General features: G+C 49.0%; 1 protein-coding gene across 1 annotated transcript in view; it reads left to right on the forward strand.

The window, feature by feature from the left end:
- The window catches only part of PCNX2 (pecanex 2), a 243,488-nt gene extending 224,506 nt beyond the window's left edge, over window positions 1-18,982 (forward strand). Inside the window, exons 29-34 of the mRNA XM_037510412.2 lie at window positions 5,293-5,437; window positions 5,919-6,149; window positions 6,806-7,080; window positions 7,744-7,928; window positions 16,118-16,566; window positions 17,984-18,982. Coding sequence (XP_037366309.1) covers window positions 5,293-5,437; window positions 5,919-6,149; window positions 6,806-7,080; window positions 7,744-7,928; window positions 16,118-16,566; window positions 17,984-18,157 — 1,459 coding nt within the window. The 3' untranslated portion in view covers window positions 18,158-18,982. The remainder of the gene's footprint in view (window positions 1-5,292; window positions 5,438-5,918; window positions 6,150-6,805; window positions 7,081-7,743; window positions 7,929-16,117; window positions 16,567-17,983) is intronic.
- The last annotated feature ends 232 nt before the right edge of the window (window positions 18,983-19,214 follow it).

Raw genomic sequence — 19,214 nt, forward strand, 5'->3', positions numbered from 1 at the left:
AAATACAGCATTGTAAACATTGGAAAATTGCGGTGACCAGCCTCGGGAGGATGAAGTGGGGGGAAGCTCAACCCTTTCTGCCCTGCTTCCTATTAAATGAGAGGGCTAGAATAATGTACCTTTTTTTTTTTCCCTCACCCTGGTCTGCAGTTAGTGATAACTTGCAGTGTTGGACTTACCATTTTTTGTATAAACAAGCCTTCCAAACTTAGCATCTAAGGGTCTGTAGCCACCTGACACTTATCATACCTTTGGAACCAAGAACTCAAAAATGCTGAAAGTATTTTTAAAAAATATAATAATATACCTTTGTTGCGACAGGAACTTTGTTGCCGCTTTGCGACAGGAACATGATAAGGGACACAGCAGTCGTGGAGCAGGCTTGCAAGGCAAAACCCTGCTTCTTGAGCAGAAGTTCATGTGCCATTTATTGAAAGCATGCAGGCTAGTAACAGCTGATCATGCGACAATGGTATGAGGAAACAAGTCCGGAGGGTAGGATTAGAATGGGGGACAAAGTTTTACGAGGGACAGGGAAGGGAACATCATGACCATAAATCAGGAGACAATTGCATTAGCAAAGTATTCGATGTTATCACAGTCGGAATTATCCTGAGACCGCCATGGAGATAGTCATGTAATCAGGTCAACAGCAGCCTAGGTATTCTCAGGCCGTCCTTGTGATAGTGGCTATACTCCATAGGTAATCAAGAAATTCTCTGCTGTGATTTGCAGATAGCAAATAGGTCACAGTTGCCCATGAGTGGCCAGTTACTAGCCAGCTCATAGGAACCCACATACCATGTACAGGCATTCGTGAGGCTGAGAAGAGTTGATGGGAGAGGAAGTTGTCAGTCTTCCAGAAATCACCAGAAAAATGTACTGTCCTTACTAGCTCATTTCTAGTTGATCAAAGGTGGTACTAGTCACCTGCATTGCTGTTTTTGCTTGGGGAACTTTAGCAGGAAAGTGTGTTTAGGAGTGATGAAATTGACCAGTGCCCAGCTACTGAATGCTGGGGTGGGGAGTGAAGCATACATGACGCAGGCTGCTGTCCCCGAGGTCAAGATGCTCTGAGCTTGGGACCCTGACTTAGGTAAACAAGCACATACTCCTGAGCATCTCCATTACTAATAGCAAACATGGAAAATCCAGCCTGCAAATCACACTTAATTGTTTGCATGTGTTCTGCAAACCATCCTTTCATGGCAGTGCACTATAGCAGAAGTCTCTTTGCATTGCCTGTCTGTAAACACATAGTGTACCTGTTAGGAAAGAAACTGAATTAAACAAATCATTCTTTGTTCCAGAGAGCCCATCGTCAAGACCTGCATTGACCCTAGTGTTAGGGCTATTTCCTTCTGACTTGTATGATTCCTGAAGACTGGATCCAAAATAATGACTCCATTGTCAAAATATTAAAATATGTGTCTCCCTATGGCATTCTTTTTTTTTTTTATTTTGCTAAAAGCCAGAGTTTTTCAGCAGCAGAACTATTAAAGTTTTGGGCTGTATGGATTTTTATTATCAGGGGCTATTCTGTGCATTGAAACAGCATCCCTGCCTGAATTTTACCCACTAGATGCTAAAATCACCCTCTCTGGTTGTGAAATTCGTAAGTGGTTTGAAAAATGACATCATAAAGTTATTGCCAGATGTCCCCTGGGAGCCAAAATTGAGAACTAGTTGAGAACCGGTGAGAAAGGGTGCAGGCCATAAGTGAGCAGAGTTGGTCAATGATTTGAAACAAAAGTAGGGTTTACAAGGGCATAGATAACCTCTGGCTAAAATAAAGCTATGTGGATAAAGAAAGATGAGATACAAGAGAGTGAAACAACTTCTGTATCCACTGACTGTCTTCAAATTCTCATCGCCCATGAAAGGTGGTGGATGAATGAGGATGCTGGAATGGGCCACACCTGTTAAAGCATAAGCCTTGGTCAAATGCAAGTGAGAGCAGTAGCTGTGACAAGCTCTGAGAACAACAGCTAATCTCAAGCCAGAAAACAGTCACTCATCTATACTCCTCATCAGAAGTTGAATCATCATATAATAGGAAACAGGATCAGGATCCAGAAAGACAAGAACAGGAGTTACTACAATCAGAGGGTCACTGGAACATATCTTTATGGTCATTGGTGTCTGCTGGGTCTATTCCAGCAAAAGCTGGGAATCCTTTGAATAAACATGTGAACACATATGCACATGCAGGCATACACATGTGCACACAGACATGCACACTCTGTGACAAAGGCAAGGTCACTGCTTTTACTGACTCTGGATCAAATCCTACAAAAAAGGGACAGAAGACTAGCAAGGAAGCAATGCAGCCATGGTCCCTTCTGATGGATGCAGGTGAAGGGTCGAAGGCATAGATTTGTTCTTGGGTTGAGTAGGGCAGAGTTAGAGTCTAAACAATGCATACCAGCCTTTTCCATGAAAAAGAAAATGTATTCAAGTATCAGCTACTCATCATCATATTAAGGAGCAATATTTTACTAGTGCTGTTCTTATTTATTAAAATTTGAGCACATATGAGGCGCCAGGTTTCCTCTGTGTGGGTATGTTTACATGACACGTTTCTTCTGGAGTTTCCCCTGCCCTGTGCCCTATGTTAATCTCACACAGCTGGATGTGGTTGTCCCTGCATTGCTGATTGCCTGGCCAACAAACCCTATGACAGAAGGATTAGAGACCTCCTTCATTAACATCATCAGGTGGGACGCTGGGTCTATCCCAGCAAAAGCTGGGTGAGGCTGTGTTAGTCCCCATGAAGTCCAACCTTGCCTGGATGAGCTGTAACACTATATCCCCACTCCAGCTCTTGACCTGGGGGTGGGAGCCTGTCATGTCTAGGTAGAGTATTAAAAAGACAAAGCCCTCTGAAGCTCTGAGTCAGAAATACTGCAGGTGTTCCAGAGATGTCTGCTCTCTCCCTCCCAGCTTGTCACCTCTCTCTGCTTTCCTCCTTTTCAGTCTCTGAAAGGCAGATAATGAAACACCTCACTTTTAGGATGCTTTTGCCTTGAAGGTACTAAGGATAATACCCCCAATCTAGAGGAACACCATTTTGAGTTTGCTATATTGAGACTCATTTTATTGAATAGAGCAGCTTTGAGTGCTACAGCGTGTCAATCTCTCCAAAGACAGAAATGACAAGTAAAGCATCTATCGTTGGGGTCTGGCAGGGGAGCTTACTGGCTTTAGGGAGGCTTTGGGGAAGTGTGTTTTCTCTCCTGATAAGAAGGTGGCTGGGGTGGCCATGCACTTGCTATGGGATGATGCCCTGAATTCCTTCCTCTTCTCTTTTGTCTGCAGATGTTGCTCTGAATATTTGTGCAAATCCCTTAATCTTCCTTTACCTTCATGGGAGTGTTTTCTCTTAACGTGTCTGCAAGCAGCATGGCATTCCCCATCTTTTCCAAAAGAAACCTCACCCATCTTTTAAAAAAATTATTTATTTATGTGTGTATTTATTTATTTTTTACAATTTAGCTCTCCCTTTGCTGTACTTAGGTTCGACCTGATGGCAGGAATATTGCTAAATGGTTCCCACTGAGAGCACAGAGAACTTCTTTGAAGGCTTCTGCTCTGGATATTCACCCTAATGCAGCCTGCCATTCCATTACTCTCCTCTAGTACAGTGGCTAAAGCTCACAACCCCCAGTGAGCTAAAGCTCACAGTCTTTGTTCTGGGATGGGAGAGCCTTTTCAAGAAGGCTTCCTCCTGGAACATTCTCTGGAAGGTTCCAGGCTCCTCCTGCCACAGGGTCCTGTAGTCCCACCTGATTAGGCCCTGGCTGCTTCCGTTTCCCACAGTCTGCTCTGACTACAAGTCTCAGTGTCTCTCTCAAGGGAGTTCTAGGTAGAAATTAATGATAGTGGCACATTTCACAACAAAATGCTAAAAGAGTAATCAGTGGATCTATTTCCCTGATGTGCAGGTCTAATGTGCTATGTTGAATCAAAAGTCTTGCTCAGTGAGCCAACTCATTAAATCCTTATGAGCAACCATCCTTGGAGAGTCTGTTTCACACGTATTTTCCTGTTCATTCTGTCCCAGTTCAGCCCCTATCTGGGATGCTGTTTCTTGTACTTGCCTCCTAACTATCTCTCTGGGATGTTAGAGGCCAGGGTCATTCAGGCAGCTATGAACCAGTCTATTCAGGGAAAGAAAAGGGAAAAAAAAAGAAAGAGCCCTTCTTCCTTTCTTCACAATACGGAGTGAGTCACTTTCCCAAGCTATGCTTATCCAAAATCTAAAAAAAAAACATGCTCTGAAAGATTTCCCTTGAGTGAGTTTTGTGTTCTTGATCCAGGCAATACTCAGTTACATGCAAACGAAAGCAAAGCAGGAAAAACCTAGAAACACAAAAATGTGAAAAATTCTTTGTCATTCCTTTTAATCCTCTGTATCATGTCTCTTTCAGTAGTCATTTCAAAATGGGTTGGGCTGGGAACCAGATGTTCTCTGAGACTCGAAATGGCTGATTTGAGATTTCATTTTCTTTCTCCATATTATGGTAGAATCCCATGTGTATTATGAGTAACATAACCCAAAAGTAATATCCAGAAATAAAAAGAGGAAAAGTAAAAGCCCCTGGGCAATCCCACAGTTCACCCCACTCCTTCCTGGGAAGTGGGATTATCAGAATAGAGTATGTTGTCACAATTGCTCTGATTTTAGGAGTGTGCATTTTGACCCGAGTGTCTACCATCTTATTTAGTGATGGCTGCAGTGGTTCTAAAAATTGCTGAAGAAGACCACCAACCCAAGTGTGGGGAGGTCCAGATGTGGGCTGCAGGATCAGGTGTATAGTGCAGCCACTCTGGGTCAGCCTGAAGACCCGATGATTCTTTTTTTTTTTTTTTTAATAGAGGCATGTTTATTTATTTATTTATTTGTTTGTTTGTTTGTTTGTTTGTTTATACATGCACTGGGTACAGTCAGAAGTGCGGGAGGGTGAGAGAATTCACCAGAACCAGGGCAGGGAGCAGAGCAGGCAGAAGGACCGAAGTACACTGCTGAGGGGAGCAGCGGGCGGCAGGAGAGGTCTGCGCGCCATGTGGGACCCTCCTCCGGTGGCCGGGGAGCAGCCAGGGATTGAACCGGCATGGCAGAGGCCGCCGGCAGCTTCGCAACCCAGTGCTCAACCGCTGCGCCACCGGGGAAGCCCCCGATGATTCTTCTTGATGTGACACACGGGAGACGCAGACCTTGCTCCAAGAGACAGGATCATGAACACCATTTGCTCAGTGTGAATGGCCAGTAATTCAGACTTTGCTTTGCAGTCTGGATTCCTTCCTGTATGGTCTCCACACGCTCTTCAAAGGAGACTTTCGAATCACAGCACGAGACGAGTGGGTCTTTGCAGACATGGACCTGCTGCATAAGGTGGTCGCTCCAGCTATCAGAATGTCACTGAAGCTTCACCAGGTAAAAGTTCATTTTTATAAAAAGACCAGGTCTGAGACATTAGGAAAGAACATTGAAAAATGCATTTCCCTTTCTAGTCCTGACACTTGAGAGTGTGTTTATTACTTGGGTAACTCAGCAGGCTGTCTGGGTAGTCTTCACACTGACCCAAGGCAGTTTCCTCTCTAGAGCTGCTAGGAGATGATATTCCATTAGGATGGAAGAGGGAAATAGGACACATCAGAAGTCTCCAAAATGTATCCAAAAGGCATGGGCACCCAAGCCACACAGCTGTCTCCCTAGGTGTCTAGCAGTAAGGGCAACAAATAGGATGAAGAGATGACCTCTCTCCAGCTCAGAATTCAGAACAAGAGCAGGGAGGAGAGTAAGACCTGGACACGGACATAGCTTTGCCAGTGACTGGTCAGGTTGTCTCCTGTGCACATCGCTGAGGGTCAGCTCTCAGCCCTCACTGAGCACACAGATGGTTGTCTTTCTCCAGGACCAGTTCACTTGCCCAGATGAGTATGAAGACCCTGTGGTCCTCTATGAAGCCATCCAGTCCTTTGAGAAGAAGGTGGTGATCTGCCATGAGGGTGACCCAGCCTGGAGGGGTGCAGTGCTCTCCAACAAGGAAGAGTTGCTCACCCTGCGGCACGTGGTAGACGAGGGCACTGATGAGTACAAGGTCATCATGCTCCACAGAAGCTTCCTGAGCTTCAAGGTGATCAAGGTACAGTGGCCATTCTTCCTGGGTTGGCATGAGTCTTCTCTGTAGGGGACATGTAATGCTCATGTCCAGCACCAGCATGCCCTGTTCAGGGTGGTCTCGGAGGACCATGTGGTCTCGGAGGACCACTGACCAGCAAGCAGAGGTGGTCACTGAGCTGGTGGGGCAGCGTTCCCCTGCCAGGGTCATTTCCCACCACAGAGAACCAGAATGTAGGCAGGGGCTTTGGAAAGATGCACATGTAGATGAGGGTCAGCATCTACCTTTTTAAAAGACTTTCTAGAGTATTTTCTGAAATAAATTTATTACGTTGTCATTCTAAATTGCTCTAAAATTCTAGACCTTTCTCTATAACCTATTTCTGGACCCAAACATTTCCTTCCTTCCTTCTTTTCCTGTAGCTTCAAATCAGTGAGCTGAAGACTAACTTCAGAAAGTCTAACAAAGACTGACTTTCTTTTTATGTTCCCTTTGTTTCCCCATGAAAATGGCTTCCGATCAGTCCTGTAGGGCTGCCTGTCTAGCTTGACTATGTAAATAGCTTTAGGCCAAAATGTTGTAGCGATAGATATTCAGCCCCAGAGCCCTGCTCACTCAGTGTGGAATAAAGCCAACAGACTGCCATCTGCTCTTCTCCCTGCTCCTTCCCTGACCTCCAGGTTAACAAAGAATGTGTCCGAGGACTTTGGGCTGGACAGCAGCAAGAGCTCATCTTCCTCCGGAACCGCAACCCGGAGCGCGGCAGCATCCAGAACAATAAGCAGGTCCTCCGAAACTTGATTAATTCTTCCTGTGATCAGCCCCTGGGGTACCCCATGTATGTCTCCCCGCTAACCACATCCTATCTAGGGACCCACAGGCAACTGAAGAATGTCTGGAGCGGCCCCCTCACTTTGGACTGCATCAGCACGTGGCTCCGAACCAAGCTGTTAAGGTCGGTCTTTAGGATAGAGACCTCTGTGGAGTGCTGGGCGGGGGGCGAGGGCATGGAGAGCATGCTACTTCTGGTTAGAATTTCATATTTTTTTCTTTCATCTGATTAAAAGTGTCTACCCAAGTGTCATTTAACAAATCATTTGTTTCAACCAGCAGTTTCAGACTGTGAATCAATGGGAAACCTCATGCACTATTTTCTAGAATCTATTTTCCTCGAACTCTACACCCTGGGGGTTGGGCTTGGGTTTTCGGGGGCTGTGAAGGTGATGGGCCTTTTGGAGGAGCTGCCATACATCTGTTACACAGATCCAGGCCTGAGCCCCCCAGCGCTCACCTCACCCACTAAGTCTTCTTACCTGGTTGTAATAATGTCTCTGGTTAGTTAATGAATTCTAAGAAGTTTTGCCAGAATATGACAGAAGTCCTCATTGGTTCTTAGAGCTCAGGGCTCTTGTGGAAGATGGAGATTGCTACTTGACATCTTGGTGCAGTTTATTCATATTTATTAGACCCTGAGGTTTGGGAAAGAGATGCCCCCCCACTCTCCACCTGCAAGCCAGGTGTGCTGCTCACCTGTACAATGTAGTGTGGTCTCAACCCTGATTTAGACATGGATGTGGTAGGGCGTTTAAGGGTTTTAGAAGTGTTTCTCCTCTCGCAGAATGCGGAAGGACTGTGATGCTGGCCAGCAGAACAGTGGCAACATTGAAGATGTGGATGGAGGAGAGGCTCCATCCACAGGGGGGAGCAACGCCCCAAGTGGGGAGAGTCAGGAGAGCAGCACAGAACAGCCCAGAAAAGAGGGAAACCACCACTGGTCACCTCGTGAAGGGACACGGAGGACAGGTGGGTGCCTCATGGTTACTGATAAAATTTCCTTTGGTCCCCGTGACAAATGCCATGGGTTATGCTGACATTCTAACATCTGAGAACTTCTTGCCAGAAAAATCAGTATTGGGCCAGAGGATGCCCCAGATTTACTGACTTGTAGGTCCTGCTTAAAACAAAACTGTTAGATTCAGCTTTTATCCTTTCTCCATCTGTTTATCTGTGACTTTAGCCACCCATCCGTCTGTCCATCCACCTGCCCTTCCCATCTCTCCCTCATTGGTGAGGCACCTTCTGTGTCTGGCTGCTGATCCATGGCAGTGTTTTGTCTGACTGTGAGTCCATCCCGCTCCTCTCTACGTCTGTGGGGTGCTCAGACAAGCCTCCTGCCTTCCCTTCCTGCTTCTTTCTAGATCCCACCTTCCTCTCCTTTCACCTGACATTTCAGAGGATAAGAAAAGAGAAGGTAGGTGCCAGCAGACAGGAATGGACGGTGTGCCTTAGTCCAAGTTAGTTTGACATTATAGTTTAAAATCACATTTAAACAAACACCTGCCTACTTAGACTTGACCAGATGGATGAGGTTCCAAAACGCTGCTCCACTGTCGGGGGTGGTGTGGCCCCTGGGTTAGACCCGGTGGCCCTGAGGGCTTTTGGAGGACATCCCCAGGCAGATGCAGGACTGACAGCTCTGCCCTGGTTCCCCCCACCTTCACCTCCGAGACATCAGTGCTGGGGTTTACCCTTCAAAGCCTGCCAGGGGTTTCACCTCCTGGCTCCAGTACTTGCTTCCTCACCATCCAGAACATTTATTAAGAACCTTTGTGTATGCTTTACCTGCCAGCTCTGCACTAAGTGAGTCAGCAAGGAACAGGCCATGCCTCCTGGAAGTAAGCAGGGAAGTAATTATTTAACTGAAATAATTTAGATTTATGTACATATGGGACATGGGCAGGATGGTAGCTGGATGGATGGATGGAAGAAAAGACAGACAGCAAGCTATTGGATGAGAGAAGGAGTGGGGAGAAGATAGATGGCAGAGAGGAAGGAAGGGAGACAGAAAGACAGAGCAGGGAGGGCAGTGGGTAAATAGGTAGATGGGCAAAGTAGTTGACATTAACTGTTCACAGGGATAAAAGGACCCTTTCCCCAGTGGGTGCCATCTGTCCTGAACCCTGAGCAGAGCACCTGCCCCTGCCACAGGCCTACAGTGTATGGCTAGCTCTCAGCCAGAGTTTCCTGTTGCTTACTTAACCGTGGTTATCACTTGAGAAATTTAAGTTTCAGAATCAAATAAGTGATCTTCCAGATAGGAAAATGCAAAGCAGGTTCCAAGTGGAGACATGCCTTTATATTTAGCTTTTGCTAGCACAATACTGTCCAGGTGGCTTGTCTGAACCAGAGAAAAGCTGGAGTGGTCGAGAGGCAGAGGTGTGGCTTTTAAAAGAGTCAGAGAATCTTGGCATGTGGGGTGAGCTTCTGACTCAGTGACCAAAGGCTGGCACTGCCCAGCCTGGAAAAAGCTAGGCTTCCTTCCTCTCCCCAGAACTCACATGCTGTAGGTACTGAATACTCCCCCCATCTATAACCAGAGACTTGCAGCCAGGAGCAATCACAGACTCCTGTGATGTTGAAGTCCAGCTAGAGCCCAAAGCAGCTGTTAATTTTTTATTATTGCTCCTATAAAATTGCTCCTACCAAGCCCACTCCTGACTTCCCATGCTCTGCAAGGTGACGGGCTTGCCTGGAGACATAGCTGGTGGCCAGTGCTCCCTGCCCTCCTGCTGGTGGCTCCCACCTGCAGCCTGAGGCAGGCCCAGCCTCTAAGACCAGTTGTCCTCCCCTTGGGGACTTTGCGAAGCTCTGACACAAACTCTCCATGCTGCTGGCCCTGCTCTTTCTGTGCACACGGGTCGTGGTTACCACATCTTGGTGGAAGTGATCTCACGTTATGCTACCACACAGCTCTCCAGCATTACTATGTGCCAGACCCATCTGGAGTGGTTTATAAGTGTAAATTTACCTCATCTTCACCATGATGCTAGGAAATGGGCCCTCTCTCTCTCATCATCTCACAGCTGAAGAAATTGGGACATAGGGAAGTTACGTCACTACCCTAAGCACCCCAGCCATTAAGCAGTTGATCTGGGATTTGTACCCAGGCAAGGAGAACCTGATCACCATGCCATGCTGCCTCACCCTGCCTGGGAAGCTGCCTCTTCTCATTAAGGGTTGTCCTTGTCTCCAAGCTTGGGGATGAACTGGTGCAGCTGCTGCCCTCGCTCCCAGTGCACCATCTGTGCTGCTGGCGGTGTCACTGCTGCGCCTGACTGTGTCCTGTCTCCTGGCTGGCAAGGGCTCTTCTTGCCAGTAGATTTCCTTCTGGCCTGAGAGTAGGCAAAGCTGGCATCCAGTTCTTCCTAAAGCAGCCAGCCAGGGTTCCTTTAGGTCATCATGGTGGGCAGGGAAAAGGGACGGGGCAAGAGGCAGCCATGGGTACCCCTCTGCTCAGCCAGCTGGCATGCCTGCAGAGTGTTATCCTGAGATGGGGGCCCACAGAGGGTAGGGAGCTGGTCAGGGAGGGGGAGATGGGCCAGGGCCTACCATCCTCCCCACCTCAGATAAAGGAAGAACTTACCTCTTGCTGTTTTCCATTTCCTCTCTGTTCACGCAGCCCTGACAAATGCACAAAATCACGAATCTCTCCATGTAACTGCCAGAGTGATCTCCCTTTAACTTAAATCGTTCCGGCCATTCTTGTATTGAATATCAGCTTCCCATCTAGAATAAACCTGTGTGCATTTGCAGGGGAAGCTGTAGCCCAGCAGCACAGACGGAATGGCTTACGCAGCAGGGATCCACTGGCTCACAGTTCTGGAGGCCAGATGTCCCAGATTGAGGTGTGGCCAGAATTGGTTACTCCTGAGGGTCGGGAGGAGGACCAGTTCCAGGCCTCTCCCTTAGCTTTTGGTTTCTGGTGATCCTTGTTGTTCTTGACTTGCGGCAGCATTCCCCCCTCTCTGCCTTTCATCTTCACATGGTGTTCTCTCTGCGTGCATGTCTATGTCCAAACTCCCCCTTCTAGCAAGGACAGCAGTCAGCTTGAATTAGGGCGTGCCCTCCTCCAGTAGTGCCCTCTTAACTAGTGATACCTGCGACAGCCCCATTTCCAAATAAGATCGTATTCCTGAGGTCCCGGAGGCCAGGACTTCAGCTGCTGCAAAATGGGGAGCAGATCACAGTTTAGCACTCACTTGGCCCCCCGGGCTCTCCATGGCCTGCTCTCTCTCTCTCCTGGCATCTCCTATCCCCTCCTGCTGGCTCAAGTTGTCCCTGTCCTCCCCTGGGACTCAGCGTTGCTGCTTCCTCCCACTCTAATGTGTTTCCCCAAAACGGCACAGTCGTTTGCTCACTCACTCACCCTCTGATCAGATGCCACTGATCAGCAAGGCCCCTGGCCAGCCCCACCCTGCCCTGCCCCACCAATCACCGTGTCTACCTGTCCATGGTCAGGGCCTGTGAGTTGCACCTAGGACAGCTCAGCATGCAGTGGGCACTCAGTTCGGCTGGCCCTCCCTTCTGCAGGGTCTGCAGGGAACAGGATGGAAAACATGGCCCACTCACTTCCCCTGCTCCATCTTGCTTGGGGAGGGGCCTTGTGCATGTGTGTAGGCCACACCATCCATACCCTGTCCTTGCCTTGGTCCCTGGGGTGCACACAGCTGAGGAAGGCCCAATGTTTACCCTGGGAGAGAAGCCTGGGAAAGAGGCCTGTGCAGCCTTTGAGTTTGGATAGGAAATTCTGGAGCCAGACACCCAGCATGGCCTAGCAGGAGTGTGTAGCAGGGGTAGGTCATCATGTCCCCTGTCTCCTTGGGGGAGATGTGGCAGGAGGACCCCAGCAGGGTCTCCTAAGTGCTAGGCCAGGTGGCTGCTCCCATCTCAGATGGCTCTGTGCTTAGCAGACATGGGTTGAGTGAAAGAGCATGGCCCCCTCCAAATGCAGAAGAGCTAGATTCAGCTGCCCTCTAAGGCTTGGCTAAAGGGTGAGGGGAGCAGTTCTTGGGTCCCAGAATTCCCAAGTGCAACTTCAGCTGAAGCCAGCTTCTGTTTTCTCACAGCCGAGAGCTCCAGAGACAAGAGTTGCTGATCCTGTTGGCTTGTCCTTGGTACCATGAATCCCTTCACCCCCAGAATCCCTCCAGGGACCCAATTTTATATCTTCAGAAGGTTCTTTGGGAAACCTAAACCAAATGCTGTTCTGGTGATGCCATGGGGATAGGCCCCACGTGCACCAAGCTGGCATGATCTGGGGAAGAAGGGGATCCCAGAGGGCAGCAGACTATGCCTTTCCTGACTGTCATGTTCCCCTGCAGGCCATCCTCTGCCTAGAAACCATCCAGGGTGTCACTAGATGCACCAGGATAACTGAGTGGCCCTGTGACAGGTGACAAGTGCTGCAGACAAGCCACCTTTTCAGACTATTTGTATTATAGCCCCCAAAGGAGGGTCTGGGGGGTGGGTATGAGTCCTCTCCCACCCTGCCCAACTCCAGGGGACATAGACATGGCTGGCATCCCTCACTTCAGCAGCTGTGGGACTCCACTTGGGTGAACACTTGTGATGTGAGTCTTTGCTAAAGCAAACTGAGGCGCTTCACAGTGGGTGGGGGAGCATAAGCAAAACATTCATGGTGGGGGCAACTGCCCAGGGCTGGAGCTTAAACTCCCATTCAAGGGGATGCCAAGAGAGAGACGGTTTACTTAAAATTGGCAGGTGCTTGGCTGTACTGGTCAAAGCTTTTTTTAAGCCTCCCAAATTGTTCTAACGGCCAAGGTTAAGAAGCTCTGTAGTACCCACCCCAAACTTCAGGGGTTAACTGTGCTCCAAAACAGGGATTTGAAAATTTCTAGGTTGGAGCAAAAGGACAGTTTTATAGGTTGGTCCCCAGTGTCTCTTATTTGCCAGTGAGTATGTTACGTGCTGAGCCTGTAGAAAGGATGCAGTCGTCCTCTGTCGGTGAAGGTGGTGAGCACCACGGAGTTCGTATAGCAAACAGGACCTGTGTGCTAAGTGCCATGCAGGGGCATCCCTAGGGGCTGCAGGCGGAGGGCCTGGCTCTCCAGATAGCGCACATGAGAAACTTAGCCAGGTGGCAGTGACTGAAGGATGGACATGAACCAGAGTCTAAGGACAGGGATCTTGTTTTACTCATAGTGCCCATGGCTCAATTCACATAATTGGGGACCCTCCTCAGTTCTCAGCTGGTATCCCAATCCTGGGCGCTGGCCAAACTCCTGGACAACTGGGATCCTGAGCCCCGATAAGCAGGACCTCTGTTAAGGCCAGCCATCCTATGTGTGCGCTGTCCCCAGGTGCCCACATGTCATGCAGGGCTGGCGTGTTCTCATGCCCTCTGCTTGGAGTGCACCAGGCAGCCTCAGCTATGACCTGACAACCTGGGGCAAGAAGTGTATGTCCCAGCTGGGAGGGGATGGGGCCCAGTGGTAGAGGCCAGCCCCCTACTTATGAGAGCAGTAGGAATTCATGACTGATCTGGATGCCAGATTGGAGAGCAAGACCTCGCTGTCCTCTTGGTAAGGACTTGGAGGATGTGCAGTACAACCTGTCAGACGGCAATCAGAGGCACAGGAACAGTGCCAGGATAATGAACCGAGGAGAGTAATTTATATGGAATTTCAACACAGGTTGAACCGAAGGAGATTTCCCCTAGAAACACTCATAATTTGATAATGAGGTAACTGGCAGAGTAAGTTAAATTTTAAAATAATGATCCTGAGTAGCATAAATGCTTCGAACATGGCTTGCTTTACTTGGCCCCTTTTCAAAAGTAATTGTTTTTTAAAAAATCAAGAGTGACCCAAAAAAACAAGAAAATCGGAAGCCATGGAATTAGAGGGGCGGGTGCCAGGCTTGTCCTTATCTTACATAGAACATAGACCATCCCCCTTTGACACAGATGGGTCTTTGTCCCTTTGTTTCTGGAATTACCCGAGAAGTTCCCCCACTCAGTGCGGGTGGTCTTTTCCCTGCATCAGAATCACTGCCTTGTGGATGAATGTGGAGTATTTTTGGACAGCAATCAGCGTAACAGTATAAATCACAAACAGATGTTTCGCCTTGCCAAGCTCTGAATAAACTAACAAATCACCATCTCTGTTCTTAATTCTGATTCGTCAGGGCCCTCGTTTTTTTTTGCTCTGTAGGAGTCATTTATTCAGCTATTCAGCAGAGAACTTAAAGATGGGCTCCAGCCTGAGTGAGAGCCCCCTGCCCACACTCATCCCAGGGAGCAGCACCATGGGGGGCACCCTTTCTTTCAGCGTATGGGCAAGAGGGAGCAGGTGGAGACACCCAGACCCTCTGGAAACAGACCATCACGTTAAGAGGATGGGCCCTTCCAGCCAGTTAGCTGCTGTGGGAGGAGCAGGTCTGGAGGCAAGCCTGGAATCTCCATATTCACATTTGTTCCCTCAGGAGTTATCCCTCCAAAGATATGTCAGTTATCAAGTTCTGCTGCAGACACACATAAATAATTTAGACTCACAGGACGCACTGTTATAATTTGGGCCTGTGGTGTGAGGTGGAACATGAGAAAATGCACAGGACAGTCATTTGGGACGCCCAATCTAGCCCCCCCATTTTATGTATTGAATGCCTAATTGGAGCAGCTTCGGGAGCACATCAATAAGGCAACTGACGGAACTGTGACATCACTAGCTGTTTCCTCCAAAACAGTGCTTTAAAATTAGACCCTTGTAATCCCCGATGCTTAAATGAAACAATTCGGCATTCTGGCCCAGCTGTCCTCCTGACTGCTTAGTCCACAGAGCCTCGCAGACATGCGCTTTTTTTTTTTTTTAAAGATTGATTTATTTATGCAAGCACTGGGTACAGTCAGAAGCGTGGGAGGGTGAGAGAATTCAGAGCGGGGAGCAGAGCAGGCAGAAGGACCGAAGTACTCTGCTGAGGGGAGCAGCGGGCGGCAGGAGAGGTCTGCGCGCCATGCGGGACCCTCCTCCGGTGCCCGGGGAGCAGCCGGGGATCGAACCGACGCTGCAGAGGCTGCGGGCAGCTTCGCAACCCAGTGCTCAACCGCTGCGCCACCGGGGAGGCCCCAGCATGCACTTTAAGGCATCCTTCTTTGAGAGACGTGGTCAGCTCCTGATCTTCGGGGCAGTCCTCTCCTTTTCTTTAAAACCCACACTGTCTTGGGGCCTCCCCGGTGGCGCAGCGGTTGAGCGCTGGGTTGCGAAGCTGCCCGCGGCCTCTGCGGCGCCGGTTCGATCCCCGGCTGCTCCCCGGCCACCGGAGGAGGGTCCCGCATGGCGCGCAGACCTCTCCTGCCGCCCGCTGCTCCCCTCAGCAGTGTACTTCGGTTCTTCTGCCTGCTCTGCTCCCCGCTCTGGCTCTGGTGAATTCTCACCCTCCCGCGCTTCTGACTGTACCCAGTGCTTGTATAAACAAAACAAACAAATAAATAAATAAATAAAAACATGCCTCTCTAAAAAAAAAAAAAGAAAAAAAGATATTAAAAAAAAAAAAAACCCACACTGTCTTTACAAATCTCAGTCAGAGCTGGGGGCCAGTAGGCTCTGGAGCTACAGCGGGTGCTAGACATGTAGACACAGACCTAGACATGGACTGTACGCCAGGCAAGCCCTAGGGGTCTGTGGCACATCCTCTTAAAGACCTTGATCTTCAGGAAAAAAAAAAAAAACAGAAAACAGTCCAGCATGTAGTCCTGTCCTCTTTTATTTTTATTTTTAGGCAACTAAAAATGAACTGTGTGTGTTTCCTCTGTCCCTTTAACAAATGAGGATTGGATCTCAGATCCTGACACAGGAACAAAATGAAATTTGCTTTATGAGGCCAAGATATGAGGCTGACGTTTGCCTGGGACTGAGGCTCCCAGGGACGCAGGACTTTCACTGCTAAAAGCTGGGAAGTCCTGGGCAACCAGAAAGCCCACCTTCCCTGCGCTCCCCATTTCACCACCTCCCATCCTACCCAGGGCCGTGAGGCACCCTTGGGTGAGCCGTTCTGTCCTCAGGGACTCATGGTGGTGCGTCCTGCTCTGGGGCTTGACAGCAGTGAGGCTTCTAGGTCCCTGACACCCACCTTACTGCGCAAGCGCCGATGTCTATGACCACCTATGTGGCAACCTGTTCTCCTTTCTTTTAAAGGCAGGAGAAAAGGCAGGAGTCAATCTGTCCAGGCACATGGGACATTAAGCCAAAGGCCGCCCATCCTGAGCTCATCGGGCCCCATCCTAGAGAGCCACCAGGCCTTCCTCCAGACATCCACATCGGTCCACGACATAGCCCAGCGGCTCTCGGGCAGCCGGCCCTCCTTCCACACCTCCACCACGTCCCTGCACTCTCAGCCCCCGCCGGTCACCACCACGGGCCACCTGAGCGTGCGGGAGCGGGCTGAGGCACTGATCAGGTCCAGCCTGGGCTCGTCCACCAGCTCCACTCTGAGCTTCCTCTTTGGCAAGAGGAGCTTCTCAAGCGCGCTTGTCATTTCTGGCCTCTCTGCTGCAGAGGGGGGCAACACCAGTGACACCCAGTCATCCAGCAGTGTCAACATCGTGATGGGCCCCTCGGCCAGGGCCTCCAGCCAGGCCACACGGGTAAGGGGTTTCATGGGGTGGACCAGGGTGTTTGTGTGGGCCCTGGGCCTAAGGACCCCTATGCACTGCTTGCTTGGACTCCTACCACCTTCTCCACAGGGTTACCAGCGTGACATATGTAACTGACAGGAGACAGTTAGTTGTTCTCCGAAGCACAGCTCTATAAGATATAACAACAGGCACATGTTATGGGGGTTCCCGATGTGGGGGAATGTTCACTCACCCACACAGCAGGGCCAAGTCATACTTCATTCTCTTTCTACACTAGTCTTCACTGAGGGAGAGGAAAGGACCCCCACCCTCCCTGATTATATTATTATCAATTCCTATGCACCAGATTTAATTTGAAAGTTCTGGACAGCCTTCTATTTGTTATGTATTTAGAGTTTTAAGGACTTCACCCAAATAAACTGTTACTGATCCAGAGTTCTTTGCTAGCTGACCTGAGGTGGCGCATAGGTAAATACCTAGCAGTTTTCTTATGTGCTCTGGTTGGGAGGGAAAAAATGAGACACTAAGTCAAAAATTGATATCAGATTGGAGGTTTCCCAGGCTCTGTTTGATTGTCCACACCTTCCCTGCCCTCAGTCCATGCTCTTTAAAAAGCACGAGGCTCACAGTCCGATGGACTCTGGTTCTGGGGTAGGTGTTTGGAGGTGGGTGGTGGAGATACTGTTCTCTCTTCCCTCAGGGAAAAGTGGAGCTATATAGCAGGCACATGCAGGCCCCTGGAAAATCAAGCTGGCACAAACCAGCCTAAAGAGAGCCTTGGGGTTTTCAGTAATGGTGTGCCACCTTCCAGAGCAGGCTTCAGGGTCTCTTCCTGGATCCCCAGGTCACACCAGTCAAGAGCAGGGAAAGTGATTACATCAGAAGTTTGGACTAAGTTTAGTTAGATAGCTAACTTTTTTTTTTTTTCAGTTCCTTAATAAAAATGCACAAAATATCACACCTTTCTCCCACCCCCACTCTGTCTTTAAGACAACCCGTGGGTGTAGTTCTCGGATTCTGGCAAATCCTTTCTAACAAGGACAATTGAGTCCTTGCATCCAAAATAAAAATTATTACTGTTTGGGGCCAAATCTTTGGGGCTTAGCATTGGTGACAGGAGCTGAATGGAAATGAAATAACGCTGACCCGAACCCAGGAGTGCCAGGCAAACAGTGACTTTTTTCCCAAGGTATCTCTTCCCAGCAGGTCCAGATTATCTGAGAAAAGGCCTCTACATTCAGAGGCAGCCCCCACCTGTGTTAGGCCTGTGGCTTCACTGCACATCCTTTCCTCCAAGGCCACTCTTTGGTCCTCTGTCATTTGTGCTTCCTACAACTCTGGCTTTAGTACCTACAGTAGTGGGGTAAGTAACCAGTGGCAGCAGCATTTGCTGAGCTCCTTGCTGTTTTTTTTTTCCCTTTGGAAGCACTTCTCTGATCCATGTGAACCCACGGAGACCACCGAGCAGGGGCAGCTACGCGACCGCCGTCTGGCTGAGGCCGTGGTAGGGAATGTGGGGGTGATCTGCAGAAGAGCAAGCCAGGAGGACATGGGCCTGGACGACACCGCCTCCCAGCAAAGTGCCTCCGATGAGCAATAAGGGACCTCGGGCTGGGAAGGAGCGCCATGCAATTAGGGCAGAAATGGAATCTTCAGATTTTACCTCTTTCTCCCTTGCGCGCTCCCAAAGCAAAAGGAACAGATTCTGTGTCCCATGTGAGACTATTCCCTTGGACAAACAAGAACTGTTGTAGAAATCAAAATAACTTTATCTCAGGTCCTTGAAAACAATCTCATATGATAAAAGAAAATATGGACACCAGGCCTTCTCGTCCCCAGCGGGGCTCGGGGCTCACTGCCCCAGAGCTGCAGGACATAGGAGGAACAGAACACTTCAGCATCTGAAAATGCAAACAGAAGCCATGTCATAGCTTAAGGCACGTAGAGTAAGTAGCGCATATAAGTCTTCGCTGCCCTGATGAAAATAAGACAACTGCATGTTAACTAATGGCCGTTTGCTATATCACCGTTACCATGAAAAAGAAATGAGCAACGACATGTGTCATGCCATCCATGCGCCAAGGTTCAGTCTTTGTGTAGCGAAAATCTCTCTTCTTTCTAATATTTATGCAGATGTTAAAGTAAAACCAGTTAACAGCTTTTCTGAAAGAAATGTGATAGTGCATGCAGTCACATCTACAGTATTCTGTGAAAGAGCCCAGCACTACCTTACAATGCGTTGAGAAATCCGGTCAAGGCAAGCGTGGAGAGCCAGGCCGGAGTCTCGTGATGCACAGCTGTAGTCAAAGCTTTTCCTCTGCGCTGGCCTCCCTCGCCCGCGCTCCTGTGCGCTGCTTCTCCAAGCAATCCCTACTGTATCGCTTGCACATGCCTTTGTTTTTGGAATTAAAATGTTTATATTTATTGTTGTGTCCTGTTGTTGGAATTCAGCTGAAACTGTCATTTCTGAAAAATGCATCCTTTGCTTTGAGAATGGCAATTCTGAGACAGTGCTTCCCTTTTTTAGGGTTCGACTGGGTAAGGACCTGACTTCTTCTGACATGAGGGAGGGAAGGTGCCCCAGAATACAGTCCATGAAGAATATCATTGCTGGCCTGTGGAACAAGCCCTTTTGGAGCTAGAAACACTCAATATGG

Source organism: Talpa occidentalis, unplaced genomic scaffold (assembly GCF_014898055.3).
Source record: "Talpa occidentalis isolate TD23 unplaced genomic scaffold, MPIMG_talOcc4v2.1 talOcc4.14, whole genome shotgun sequence".
NCBI lineage: Eukaryota > Metazoa > Chordata > Mammalia > Eulipotyphla > Talpidae > Talpa > Talpa occidentalis.